The following is a 14,978-nucleotide window of genomic DNA, read 5'->3' on the forward strand; positions in this document are numbered from 1 at the left end:
CCCCCAACCCCAAGAAATCTATATATATATATATATATATATATATATATATATATATATATATACACTGCTCAAAAAAATAAAGGGAACACTTAAACAACACAATGTAACGCCAAGTCAATCACACTTCTGTGAAATCAAACTGTCCACTTAGGAAGCAACACTGATTGACAATAAATGTCACATGCTGTTGTGCAAATGGAATAGACAACAGGTGGAAATTATAGGCAATTAGCAAGACACCCCAATAAAGGAATGGTTCTGCAGGTGGTGACCACAGACCACTTCTCAGTTCCTATGCTTCCTGGCTGATGTTTTGGTCACTTTTGAATGCTGGCGGTGCTTTCACTCTAGTGGTAGCATGAGACGGAGTCTACAACCCACACAAGTGGCTCAGGTAGTGCAGCTCATCCAGGATGGCACATCAATGTGAGCTGTGGCAAGAAGGTTTGCTGTGTCTGTCAGCGTAGTGTCCAGAGCATGGAGGCGCTACCAGGAGACAGGCTAGTACATCAGGAGATGTGGAGGAGGCCGTAGGAGGGCAACAACCCAGCAGCAGGACCGCTACCTCCGCCTTTGTGCAAGGAGGAGCAGGAGGAGCACTGCCAGAGCCCTGCAAAATGACCTCCAGCAGGCCACAAATGTGCATGTGTCTGCTCAAACAGTCAGAAACAGACTCCATGAGGGTGGTATGAGGGCCCGACGTCCACAGGTGGAGGTTGTGCTTACAGCCCAACACCGTGCAGGACGTTTGGCATTTGCCAGAGAACACCAAGATTGGCAAATTCGCCACTGGCGCCCTGTGCTCTTCACAGATGAAAGCAGGTTCACACTGAGCACATGTGACAGACGTGACAGAGTCTGGAGACGCCGTGGAGAACGTTCTGCTGCCTGCAACATCCTCCAGCATGACCGGTTTGGCGGTGGGTCAGTCATGGTGTGGGGTGGCATTTCTTTGGGGGGCCGCACAGCCCTCCATGTGCTCGCCAGAGGTAGCCTGACTGCCATTAGGTACTGAGATGAGATCCTCAGACCCCTTGTGAGACCATATGCTGGTGCGGTTGGCCCTGGGTTCCTCCTAATGCAAGACAATGCTAGATCTCATGTGGCTGGAGTGTGTCAGCAGTTCCTGCAAGAGGAAGGCATTGAAGCTATGGACTGGCCCGCCCGTTCCCCAGACCTGAATCCAATTGAGCACATCTGGGACATCATGTCTCGCTCCATCCACCAACGCCACGTTGCACCATAGACTGTCCAGGAGTTGGCGGATGCTTTAGTCCAGGTCTGGGAGGAGATCCCTCAGGAGACCATCCGCCACCTCATCAGGAGCATGCCCAGGCGTTGTAGGGAGGTCATACAGGCACGTGGAGGCCACACACACTACTGAGCCTCATTTTGACTTGTTTTAAGGACATTACATCAAAGTTGGATCAGCCTGTAGTGTGGTTTTCCACTTAAATTTTGAGGGTGACTCCAAATCCAGACCTCCATGGGTTGATACATTTGATTTCCATTGATAATTTTTGTGTGATTTTGTTGTCAGCACATTCAACTATGTAAAGAAAAAAGTATTTAATAAGATTATTTCATTCATTCAGATCTAGGATGTGTTGTTTAAGTGTTCCCTTTATTTTTATGAGCAGTGTATATACATTTTGGGGGTTGGGCACCCCCAAAGCCTGTGGGCCCCCCCGCCTTGCATGGGCTGTGGGGGTTTGTGGTACGCCAGTGACCCCCACCCAGTCAGTTGGTTGTGCCTGTTGACCTGCCCTGTACGGAGCTTGCGTGTGCCCGGTTGCGCCTTTTTCCTAGTCTGCCCTGTACAGAGATTGGTGCTTGCGTGTATGCCCGGTTGCGCCTTTTTCCCAGTCTGCCCTGTACAGAGATTGCGCACACCCGGTATCCAAACATACATGGCTTGAGAGATGCGGTCGCCGATCAAATGTGTAGTGTGTAGCTAGCTACTTAGTTAAAATATCAACAGTACTGCCACAGCAGCATAACATTTGACTAACACTTGATAACACTTGATTTAGCCTACATCATCATCAATATTCGGTCTGGTTGGCTGATACATGCAGCAGAGAGAGACAGAAAGACAGAAAGGTAAATCACAATCAGTAAAAGAAATCGAGCTAGCTAACTAGCAGATTTACATGAATCATCAACATCAATGATCAGCTGATATCCCACCGTCTTTTCCCAATGTCAATCATGTCTTTAGGAGGCACTGTAAATAGCTTGCTTAAAATTTGTGATGATGAGTGAGTGTGTTGTTGCATAAATAAATAGGCCTACTGCATGGGCAGTGACACAGTATCATTATGTTTTGCAGCAGGTGTGCAGATGAAATTATATGTCTCCATCTGTATCTTGAACAACCTGATATGTTTGCCAATAGGTCCCCCCACCACCTCAGCCCCAGGTCATACCAAAACCAACTGACTGGTCCCTCCACTCCTCATACTCACCATCCCACTGGCTTATCCCTAAAGACCAGCACACCTCTGAGTCATCCCAGTCACACTCCTGTAGTAAACGCAGACCACCACCCAGGTAAATGACACCTACTAACTACAGGTACATCAAATATGTTTCACTGCATTCATCTATTAGGTGCTAATGTACTAAATTGAAGATATCCTTCCCTGGAATGTCAAAAGTGACAGCAGATCAGGTTGGTAATGCATCACAGAGATCTGCATAGAATTACACCTGCGCCTACAGGATGGCATAGCTTTTTGACTGTGGAAATGTGCCTGTGGAAAGAAAACAATGGTACAATTCCTCAGGGAAATTCCTACTCTGAAATGAGACTGTTCGTTTTATTGGGAGAAAGTCTATCAAATAATTGTGTGGGTGGTTTGACATTCTGTTATGACAGATACTCTCAGATATAGGATGATCATGGCTTAATGCTATCTGTTGTGCAGCAGGTGGCTGATGTTTTTCTATGTAGGAAAGAAGAAGCAGCTTTACTCTCTGGATCATAGCTGAAAATAGATAGCACATTTTCCCCACTGGACTTGCCAGCAGCACTTGATGTTGACAAGGTGTTCATGCTGTGCACCGTTTCTGTTGTTTTGATAAGAACAATGCTTCAAACTACTCAAAGCACAGTTCTGTAGTATCAGATGAGTAATAGTGCTTCAATAAGGTACCATGGTGGTTGTAATGGTTTTACTTTTATCTATACCATATTTATTTGTGTATATGAATATCAAGATATGAAGCCAATGTGCTTGTGGAAGAAGTAACAATGAATAAAGTTGAAAAGAGCGAAACACCAGAGAAGGAAAACAGATTCTTCAGTCTCCCCCTTCATCTATTCGTAAAATGTAAATAACTAGAGGTACCTGTTATTTTCCTCCTCAGGTTTTAGTGGTCAGATCCAAATGGTGTACTCTCCATCATACAACAATGATACACACAAATCCACCAAGCAGACCAACTCCTGTCACCTGATGCAAACCCCAGTGTTTGATGACAGCCTTGCTCCAACATTTACCACTCAGAATGGACTAGACATCTCCCAAAGAGCTCTGTCGTCTGGGCTCACAGGTAATAAAGAGACAAAGTACAATTACAGTATAGTACGGATAAACATGCAGTCATTTGCATCTATCGTATAACAAGGACTCTCTGTGTGTGTTGCATCCACAGTAAATGACCTGCAGGGTGCGTCACAGGATCTGCCAGTGCCAGTGATGTCAGAGGACGCTTATCTACATGTCAGTGCGGTGGACCATTGCTCTAGCCAGCTCTCCTGTATTTACACTGAGGGTTGACGTCAGCAAATATATCCACTTCCTAAGGCAGATGATTTCAATAATACTCCTACCACAAGCATATTGTTCTTCAGCTCCATGCTCACTGAAATTGACCTGAGTGTGATGCCCCTATTGGGTGAGAACTGTAGACAAGAGGGGACATACAGTAGTTTTAATGAATTCAATGGGCAAAATGAACATATCCACATCACTTATTAACTGACATTGTTTTCATAATGGCAAGGCATACAGTCATATGTATCATAAAAACTATTCTGAGATCCTTACTTTTGGAGTCTGCAAGATGCTGTCTTCATTCAAGTGAGTATCATCCACAGGAGGCTGCTGAGGGGAGGACGGCTCATAATAATGGCCGGAACGGAGCAAATGGAATGGTATCAAACACCTGGAAACCATGTGTTTGATGTATGTGATACCATCCTGCCTATTCCGATACCAGTCATTACCACAAGCCCGTTCTCCCCAATTAAGGTGCCACCAACCTCCTGTGGTATCATCGAATGTCAGAATCCAAGCCCACAATGAAATATGACTCCTAAAGATTGTGTTGTACTGAAAAAATGACACTTCTGTGGATACTTTGGAGGATTTGTTATATTTACATTAGTTGAATGCATACAGTTGTATCTAAATATTGTCCCTCCTATTATGCAATTACTATAGATACCATAAAAAGCACATGAAAGGAACATTGTTTTGTTTTTCATACATGTGTTAGTAGCATATGAATTATACAGAACAAAAATATAAACACAACATGTAAAGTGTTGGTCGCATGTTTCATGAGCTGAAATAAAAGATCAGAGACATTTTCCATATGCACAAAAAGCTTATTTCTCTCAAATAAATGTTGTGCACAAATTTGTTTACATCCCTGTTGGTGAGCATTTCTCCTTTATCAAGATAATCCATCCACCTGACTGGTGTGGCATATCAAGAAGCTGATTAAACAGCATGATCACTACACAGGTGTTCATTTTTCTACCATAAGTCGTCTCCAACGTCATTTTAGAGCAGCGTTTCCCAAACTCAGTCCTTGGGCCCACCCTGGGTGCACGTTTTGGTTGTTGCCCTAGCACTACACAGCTGATTGGGGGGGGGGGCGAGCTTGGGAAACCCTGGTTTTAGAAAATTTGGCGGTACGTCAAACCGGCCTCACAACCGCAGACCACATAATCCCAGGACCTCCACTTCTGGCTTCTTCACCTGCGGGATCATCTGAGACCAGCCACCTGGACAGCTGGTGAAACTTTGGGTTTGCACAACTTAATAATTTCTGCACAATCTGTCAGAAACCATCTCAGGAAAGCTCATCTGCGTGCTCGTCGTACTCACCAGAGACTTGACCTGACTGCAGTTCTGGATCATAACCGATTTGAGTGGACAAATGCTCACCTTCAATGGCCACTGGCACGCTAGAGAAGTGTGCTCTTCACGGATGAATTCCGGTTTCAACTCTACCAGGCAGATGGCAGACAGTGTGTATGGCGTCGTGTGGGCGAGCAGTTTGCTGTTGTCAACATTGTGAACAGAGTGCCCCATGGTGGCGGTGGGGTTATGGAATGGGCAGGCATAAGCTACGGATAACAAACACAATTGTATTTTATTGATGGCAATTTGAATGCACAGAGATACCGTGATGAGATCCTGAGGCCCATTGTCGTGCCATTCATCCGCCGCCATCACCTCCTGTTTCAGCATGATAATGCATGGCCCTATGTCGCAAGGATCTGTACGCAATTCCTGGAACCTGAAAATGTCCCAGTTCTTCCATGACCTGCATACTCACCAGACATACAGTATCACCCATTGAGCATGGTTGGGATGCTCTGGATCAACGTGTACGACATCGTGTTCCAGTTCCCGGCAATATCCAGCAACTTCGCACAGCCATTGAAGAGGAGTGGGACAACATTCCACAGGTCACCATCAACAGCCTGATCAACTCTATGCGAGGCAAATGGTGGTCACACCAGATACTGACTGGTTTTCTGATCCAAACCCTACCTTTTTTTGTTTAAAGGTGTCTGTGACCAACAGATGTATATCTGTATTCCCAGTCGTGAAATCCATAGATTAGGGCCTAATGAATTTATTTCAAATTGACTGATTTCCTTATATGAACTGTAACTCAGTAAAATCTTTGAAATTGCTTCATGTTGCGTTTATATTTTTGTTCAAAGATCTTTTGTGTGAAATATGTTAGAGAAATCTAACCTGAATTGTGTGTGTTTTTCTGCTTGTCAGATTAATTACATGTTTTAATGACTGAGCCTAGAGAAAATTGGAGGTGGTTGTTCGAAGGCATGTCTATACTATTGTACATAATTGTTTAAGAAGGAAAATAAAGTTTGTAATTTATTATATTTAGTTGCGTAGGTAGATGATGATGAAACCCTGACTGTTAATTTGGACCTAAACAATAGAAAATATCTAGTGTAATTACATAGTAATGTGTATTACAGAAGTAACCCTAGTTTACCTTTTTCCTAAGTCTAGCTGGCTCTGAAAATGTCCTTTATTGATTGGATGAAATAAAGCAACTATTTGTAAAACTGAAACATTCGAATGGCATCGATGAAATAAACTCAAAAAGGTCCCTTATAGTGATGTCTAATAGGTTCATAATCCGTATCTGTGAACTGTTAGGCTAATTAAATTATGTATAGCCTTTCACTAAAACACAAGATTTAAGATAGAGAGAGAGAGAGAGAGAGAGAGAGAGAGAGAGAGAGAGAGAGAGAGAGAGAGAGAGAGAGAGAGAGAGAGAGAGAGAGAGAGAGAGAGAGAGAGAGAGAGAGAGAGAGAGAGAGAGAGAGAGAGAGAGCAAACCCTCCAACCCAAAAAGGCCTGTGGTGTTGATGGTATCCTCAATGAAATGATAAAATATACAGACCTCAAATTCCAATTGGCTATACCTAAACTCTTTAACATCATCCTTAGATCTGGCATCTTCCCCAATATTTGGAACCAAGGACTGATCACCCCAATTCACAAAAGTGGAGACAAATTTGACCCCAATAACTACTGTGGGATATGCGTCAACAGCAACCTTGGGAAAATCCAATGCATTATCATTAACAGCAGACTAGTTCATTTCCACAGTGAAAACAATGTACTGAGCAAATGTCAAATTGGCTTTTTACCAAATTACCATACGACAGACCACGTATGCACCCTGCACACCCTAATTGACAAACAAATAAACCAAAACAAAGGCAAAGTCTTCTCATGCTTTGTTGATTTCAAAAAAGCTTTTGACTCAATTTGGCATGAGGGTCTGCTATACAAATTGATGGAAAGTGGGGTTGGGGGAAAAACATACGACATTATAAAATCCATGTACACAAACAACAAGTGTGCAGCTAAAATTGGCATAAAACACACACATTTCTTTCCACAGGGCCGTGGGGTGAGACAGAGATGCAGTTTAAGCCCCACCCTCTTCAACATGTATATCAATGAATTGGCGAGGGCACTAGAACAGTCTGCAGCACCCGGCCTCACCCTACTAGAATCTGAAGTCAAATGTCTACCGTTTACTGATGATTTGGTGCTTCAGTCACTAACCAAGGAGGGCCTACAGCAGCACCTAGATCTTCTGCACAGATTCTGTCAGACCTGGGCCCTGACAGTAAATCTCAGTAAGACAAAAATAATGGTGTTCCAAAAAAGGTCCAGTTGCCAGGACCACAAATACAAATTCCATCTAGACACTGTTGCCCTAGAGCACACAAAAGACTATACATACCTCTGCCTAAACATCAGCGCCACAGGTAACTTCCACAAAGCTGTGAACGATCTGAGAGACAAGGCAAGAAGGGCCTTCTATGCCATCAAAAGGAATATAAAGTTTGACATACCAATTAGGATCTGTCTAAAAATACTTGAATCAGTTATTGAACCCATTGCCCTTTATGGTTGTGAGGTCTGGGGTCCGTTCACCAACCAAGAATTCACAAAATGGGACAAACACCAAATTGAGACTCTGCATGCAGAATTCTGCAAAAATATCCTCTGTGTACATCGAAAAACACCAAATAATGCATGCAGAGCAGAATTAGGCCGATACCCGCTAATTATCAAAATCCAGGAAAGAGCCGTTAAATTCTATAACCACTTAAAAGGAAGTGATTCCCAAGCCTTGGGAATCAACTACAACACAATTAGACCCAACCAAATCATGAGAAAACAACAAGAGCATTACTTGACACATTGGAAAGAATTAACAAAAAAACAGAGCAAACTAGAATGCTATTTGGCTCTAAACAGAGAGTACACATTGGCAAAATACCTGACCACTGTGACTGACCCAAACTTAAGGAAAGCTTTGACTATGTACAGACTCAGTGAGCATAGCCTTGCTATTGAGAAAAGCCGCCGTAGGCAGCGCTGGCTCTCAAGAGAAGACAGGCTATGTGCACACTGCCCACAAAATGAGGTGGAAACTGAGCTGCACTTCCTAACCTCCTGCCAAATGTATGACCATATTAGAGATACATATTTCCCTCAGATTACAGAGATCCACAAAGAATTTGAAAACAAACCCAATTTTGATAAACTCCCTTATCTACTGGGTGAAAAACCACAGTGTGCCATCACAGCAGCAAGATTTGTGACCTGTTGCCACAAGAAAAGGGCGACCAGTGAAGAACAAACACCATTGTAAATATAACCCATATTTATGTTTATTTATTTTCCCATTTGTACTTTAACTATTTGCACATTGTTACAACACTGTGTATATATATATACATAATATGACATTTGAAATGTCTTTATTCTTTTGGAACTTCTGAGTGTAATGTTTACTGTTAATATTTATTGTTTATTTCACTTTTGTTTACAATCTACTTCACTTGTTTTGGCAATGTTAACATACCTTTCCCATGCCAATAAAGCCCTTAAATTGAATTGAATTGAGAGAGAGAGAGAGAGAGAGAGAGAGAGAGAGAGAGAGAGAGAGAGAGAGAGAGAGAGAGAGAGAGAGAGAGAGAGAGAGAGAGAGAGAGAGAGAGAGAGAGAGAGAGAGAGAGAGAGAGAGAGAGAGAGAGAGAGTTGCCTCCTTTCTTTGTTATCTCAACCACTCTTTATCACCAATTGGTGCACGTAGTCCCGCCTTGGGGAAATAACCTGATTCAGTGAACTAATGCGTTTATTAATGCTGTTTGCCATGTTGTATTGTGCGCATAATGAAACATTCTGTGATATTTCTATTGCAATTTTTCATACATTAGAAGACTTATTGTACCAAAAATAGTGTGATCAATCCACCCTAATGTGAGGATGTGCTGAGTAAATGAAAGATGACAGATACACTAACGTTATATTGATGTTAATTCATTTTAATACCGCTTATAATACTAAGCTGTTTTTATTTTATAATAATTGTTTTCTTCTTATCAGCAGCACATCCATCCATCTATGAAATAAACCTTAATATGCATCCATCCAACACGCCATCCTAGCAGCTCCTCCTACAGAATACTCAGTTAGGTTGCGCCCGGTGAGTTTTATAGCAACTGTTGCCCAGTGAGGCAGCGCCATAGTCACCGTAGTCCTGGCGACTGTAACCCACCAACAACAACAACCTCTCGTTCCATCATTGCCACCTCCACCATCCTCACTTCATCCTCATCAACCAGTCCTCAGCCCAGGTTTGAATATACTTACTATTTCTACCAGCATCTGTTTTCTCGATTCCTCGCCAAAGGATTTTACTTGATATATTAAATGTCTAGCTTACTAGTTTTGTCATGAGCAAGTTCATGTCTGCCCTCGTTTATTAGCTACATGGTTAACGATAGATAGCTGATCTAATGTGAGGTGTTATTTCCTTCCACTACTTGTTAACGTTGTTAGTTGAAAGCAATGTGCTTAACGTTATCTGCGAAAGTAAACTGGCTACCTAATGAACAAGGTTGTTAACAGTACGCCAAAAAAATATTATGTTCGCTAGCTAGCTATCCTACCCGAGTTTGCTGTGGCTCGTCGGCCGTCCAATGACAGCTAACGCTAGATAGCGTGTGTTGGCTATCGCACTAGATATCTACGGTAGTAGCTAAGTTAGCAACGCCAACTAGCGTTAGCTAACGTTACAGAGCAGGTGTCTGGTTTATGTGTGTCGTTCAATGACCACTAACTTCCTGGTATGATGTTGGTGGCTGTCAAGATACCTCACATTTTCAATAATGTTATTGGAGATATAGCTACTTGCTTTGGCATTTTGAATCAATTTGAACTAGTAACATCTTCATTCAGCAATTGCTAATTGAGATTAGCAGTAGCTTCTCCCTTTTGTCTTTGCTAGCTAGCATACACTTAGCTAGCCAGCTAGTTTCCTTTGTAGCTAACGTTAGCTTTGCGGAGCAGGTGCCACAAAGGCTTCGTTAGCTAGCTAACGTTGTTAGCGAGAGCGGCTAGCTAAGTTAGCTACTTTAGCTAAACCTTCAATTGTTATTGATCTCAGGTCTCGAGTCTTATCACAAACCTTTACCCGTTAACCAGCTAGCTAGCTAGTTTCATAAATTATATCCCATCTAGCTACAGCCAGCTAGGTGGCCAGTTTGAAATGCCTATGGCACAGTGCATTAGCTAGCTAGTATTGTTTAAGCTGATGCAAAAAGTAAAAGCAATAATAGCTGTCACATTGACATTTAGCTACAGTTGCGTGTGTGTGTCTCAGAGAGAGATGTACTTGTGGTGTGAGCAGGTAGAAGAGTGAAGTAGAGACTGTCATCTTAAATACAAAGCACAGATAATAAAAGCAGCAGTCATCAGGCTGTAGTAGGGCAATTCCATGGTCATGGTAACGGAATTACGCTGAGACTTCAATTTTTTACTTTCAAATGTATGCCAAACAAAAACCATTGATTTCAAAGTTTAACATACCAAACAAATCTATGCACAAGGACTACTTTGAACAATTTACACAGAATATTTCACAAAAACACCGTTTTTTTAATGCGACCATGTTTTCCAAAAACGTTAAATATCTGCTCCGAATGAAGATGCAAAGATGTCTGCAGAAAGAAATGGGTGTCCGCTATGACATGACACCTTGGGCTCTATTTAACGACCCTAACTCAATGGTAACTCTAAGCAATGGCTGTAGTGCTATAGGTCCTGTGGTGTGTCAGAAATATTTTTGCTATTTTCACAGGCGGAATTATGGAATTATGAGCGCAATAGCTGGCGGTGGTGCGAAAGGGCTGCGTTTTGATGAATAAACAAGTTGTAGGTGTGACCTCTCACTGGCCAGTCAACACAACACGTTCCATGACTTAATACTGCATGCATTTGTGTCAAGTTCTGTAGGTTATTGATGTTTGCATTGTCATCACCTCCAATTCGGCTGGGTGCATGGAATATTCATCTCCTGGTCCCTTGTGGATTGAAACTACAGTTTATTAAATATTATAAACTGGGTGGTTTGAGCCCTGAATGCTGATTGGCTGACAAAACATTTATTTTTACTGCTTTAATTACGTTGGTAACCAGTTTATAATAACAATAAGGCACCTCAGGGATTTGTGGTATACGGCCAATATACCACGGCTAAGGGCTGTATCCAGGCATTCCGTGTTGCTTCGTGCATAAGAACAGCCCATAGCCGTGGTATATGCCGCGGTCCCCTGTAGCTCAGTTGATAGAGCATGGTGCTTGCAACGCCAGGGTTGTGGGTTTGTTTCCCACGGGGGGCCAGTATGAAAAATGTATGCACTCACTAACTGTAAGTCGCTCTGGATAAGAGCGTCTGCTAAATTACTAAAATGTAAATTTATATTGGCCATATACCACACCTCCTCGTGCCTTATTGCTTAAGCAGAGGCTGCAGTAACGAGTAATAGACACAGTAAAAATAAAAAACATCCAGTGTTTGCTCAATAGTTTATGTTTGGAGTGTTGCAGTCAACATTGCTATATATAGGTAGTAGAAAATAACATGGCTATATACAGGGAGTACCAGTACCGAGTCAATGTGCAGGGAGGGGTACGACGTAATTGAGGTAGCCATGTACTGTACATATAGGTAGGGGTAAAGTGACTAGGCAACAGGATAGATAATAGACAGTAGTAGCAGCAGTGTATGTGGTGAGTGTGAAAATGTGTGTTTGTGAGTGTGGGGCGTCCATATGCATGTGTGTGTGTGTGGGCGTATGTAGTGTGTTGAGGTGTCAGTGTAAGTACTGTATGTGTGGGTACAGTCCAGTGTGTGTGCATAGTCAGTGCAAGAGAGTTAGTGCAAAAAATTGTCAATGCATGTAGTCCGGGTAGCCATTTGATTAGCTTTTTAGCAGTATTGTTTAGAAGTCTTATGGCTTGGGGGTAAAAGCTGTTCAGGGTCATGTTGGTTCCAGACTTGGGTGCATTGGTAAACCTTGCCGTGCGGTAGCAGAGAGAACAGTCTGTGGCTTGGGTGGCTGGAGTCTTTGACCATTTCTTGGCCTTCCTCTGACACTGCCTGGTATAGAGGTCCTGGATGACAGGGAGCTCGGCCCCAGTGATATACTGGGCCATACGCACTACCCTCTGTAGCGCCTTGCGGTCGGATGTCAAGCAGTTGCCATACCAAGGGGTGATGCAGCCAGTCAAGATGCTCTCGATGGTGCAGCTGTAGAACTTGTTGAGGATCTGAGGGCCCATGCCAAATCTTTTCAGCCTCCTGAGAGGGAAGAGGTGTTGTGCCCTTTTTACGACTGTGTTGGTGTGTTTGCACTATGATAGATCCTTAGTGATGTGGACACCGAGGAACTTGAAGCTCTCGGCCCGCTCCACTACAGCCCTGTTGATGTGAATGGGGGCGTGCTCGGCCCTCCGTTTCCTGTAGTCCACGATCAGCTCCTTTGTCTTACTGACGTTGAGGGAGAGGTTGTTGTCCTGGCACCACACTGCCAGTTCTGTGACCACCTCCCTATAGGCTGTCTCATCGTCGTTGGTGATCTGGCCTAACACCGTCATGTCTGCAAACGTAATGATGGTGTTGAAGTCGTGCATGGCCACGCAGTCGTGGGTGAACAGGGAGTACAGGAGGGGACTAAGCACGTACCCCTCAGGGGCCCCCATGTTGAGGGTCAGTGTGGTGGATGTGTTGTTGCCTACCCTCACCACCTGGGGGTGTCCCGTCAGGAAGTCCATGATCCAGTTGCAGAGGGAGGTGTTCAACCCCTACAACTTATCCAGAACGCTGCAGCCCGTCTGGTGTTCAACCTTCCCAAGTTCTCTCATGTTACCCCGCTCCTCCGCACACTCCACTGGCTTCCAGTTGAAGCTCGCATCTACTACAAAACCATGGTGCTTGCCTACGGAGCTGTGAGGGGAACGGCACCTCCTTACCTTCAGGCTCTGATCAGACCCTACACCCAAACGAGGGCACTACGTTCATCCACCTCTGGCCTGGTAGCCCCCCTACCTCTACGGAAGCACAGTTCCCGCTCAGCCCAGTCAAAACTATTAGCTGCTCTGGCACCCCAATGGTGGAACAAGCTCCCCCATGATGCCAGGACAGCGGAGTCACTGACCACCTTCCAGAGACACTTGAAACCCTACCCCTTTAAGGAATACCTGGAATAGTATAACAGTAATCCTTCTACCCCACCCCCTACCCATTATTATTATTTTTAAATTAAAAATAGGGTGGTTGTCCCACTGGCTATCCTAAGTTGAATGGACCAATTTGTAAGTCGCTCTGGATAAGAGCGTCTGCTAAATGACATAAATGTAAATGATGAGCTTCGACGGCACTATGGTGTTGAACGCTGAGCTGTAGTCAGTGAGCAGCATTCTCACGTAGGTGTTCCTTTGGTCCAGGTGGGAAAGGGCAGTGTGGAGTGCAATAGAAATTGCATCATCTGTGGATTTGTTGGAGTGGTATGCGAATTGGAGTGGATCCAGGGTGTCTGGGATGATGGTATTGATGTGAGCCATGACCAGCCTTTCAAAGCATTTCATAGATACAGATGTGAGTGCTACAGGACAATAGTATTTTAGACAGGTTACCATGGCGTTCTTGGGCACAGGGACTATGGTGGTCTGCTTGAAACGTAGGTATTACAGACTGGGTCATGGAGAGGTTGAAAATGTCAGTGCTCTGATTACGCGTCCTGGTAATCCGTCTGGCCCTGCGGCCTTGTGAATGTTAACCTGTTTAAAGGTCTTACTCACATCGGCTACAGAGGCTTGTGGTAGGCTTGTGTCACTGGGCAGCTCATGGCTGGGTTTCCCTTTGTAATCTGTGATAGTTTGCAAGCCTTGAACAAGTGAAATTAAGTAGGCAGGTATTTGAATTGTGTATAATGAAAAGCATTAGGGCAAAAACCTCATGTTTCAAAGCACTCTTAGTAGACCATTTAAAAAAACCTTTATTCATAGGTTACTTGGCTAATGACCAGGATAAAAGATGCACATATGCGATGCTGCTAAACCAGCCTTGTTTATGTGGACGGTAGGCTATGCTTGGTCTTTTAATCAAATTAAACAAAATGGGGAGAAACCAATTGTTTTTATATGTTTCTAAATATGAGATTCACCAGTGCAAAAGGCACATCTCTTCTACCATGAGCACTGTGCGTCATGGCTCGATAGGCTGCGCTTCCGCTCTCAAAATCCATGCCATTATCAACTGCGTTACCATTAAGACCTGCTTTTTGTGAGTCTTAAAACTTACCATTAGCGCTGCATGAAATTATCACTTTTGCGCTTGTTTTTAAGAACACACCTCAAACATTGCCACCCCTCCTACCTCAGCGCAAGTGAGCTGATGCTAGACAGGTAAATTGCCAAACCTGGCATTGGGCTGGAAAATGCCAGTGCGCTAGTTTTTACATCACGAAATTGCAAACTAACGTGTGTTTGACACTTGCGCCTCCTTAGTGCCAGCGGAAAATAGAGCCCATTGAGTTTGAAAAAATCTCTTTTGGTTATTGAACTACAGTAAGTGAAGTGTATTTGGGTCAATGTGACGTGCGTATTTTGGTTTCCGAATGAAATATTTTCCAAAATCAACAACCAATTTTATACACATTTTATTTGATGTAACTTTCTCTTTTATTGAGTCCAAAAAGAGTTAATGGTTAAATGTGAAAAAAACTGTCACTTTCAGTGCTCTAAAGTCCAAAGACAAATGCCATCTATATAAATGTTAACAAAACATCTAAAATCATAACAAAACTGTCAAACTATTATTCT

At 43.4% G+C, this 14,978-nt stretch overlaps 2 protein-coding genes across 3 annotated transcripts in view; both read left to right on the top strand.

Moving 5' to 3' along the window:
- The window catches only part of LOC121583223 (zinc finger protein GLIS3-like), a 34,171-nt gene extending 30,013 nt beyond the window's left edge, over positions 1 to 4,158 (top strand). Inside the window, exons 9-11 of the mRNA XM_041899413.1 lie at positions 2,402 to 2,556; positions 3,376 to 3,561; positions 3,664 to 4,158. Of these exons, the coding sequence (XP_041755347.1) occupies positions 2,402 to 2,556; positions 3,376 to 3,561; positions 3,664 to 3,788 (466 nt within the window). The 3' untranslated portion in view covers positions 3,789 to 4,158. The remainder of the gene's footprint in view (positions 1 to 2,401; positions 2,557 to 3,375; positions 3,562 to 3,663) is intronic.
- Positions 4,159 to 9,354: 5,196 nt separating this feature from the next.
- The window catches only part of LOC121582173 (transcription factor RFX3), a 62,428-nt gene continuing 56,804 nt past the window's right edge, over positions 9,355 to 14,978 (top strand). For both annotated transcript variants that reach the window (XM_041897797.2, XM_041897798.2), the window contains exon 1: positions 9,355 to 9,448. The gene's annotated coding sequence lies outside the window, so the exon portion shown is untranslated. The remainder of the gene's footprint in view (positions 9,449 to 14,978) is intronic.

Source organism: Coregonus clupeaformis, chromosome 15, assembly GCF_020615455.1.
Source record: "Coregonus clupeaformis isolate EN_2021a chromosome 15, ASM2061545v1, whole genome shotgun sequence".
Classification (NCBI taxonomy): domain Eukaryota; kingdom Metazoa; phylum Chordata; class Actinopteri; order Salmoniformes; family Salmonidae; genus Coregonus; species Coregonus clupeaformis.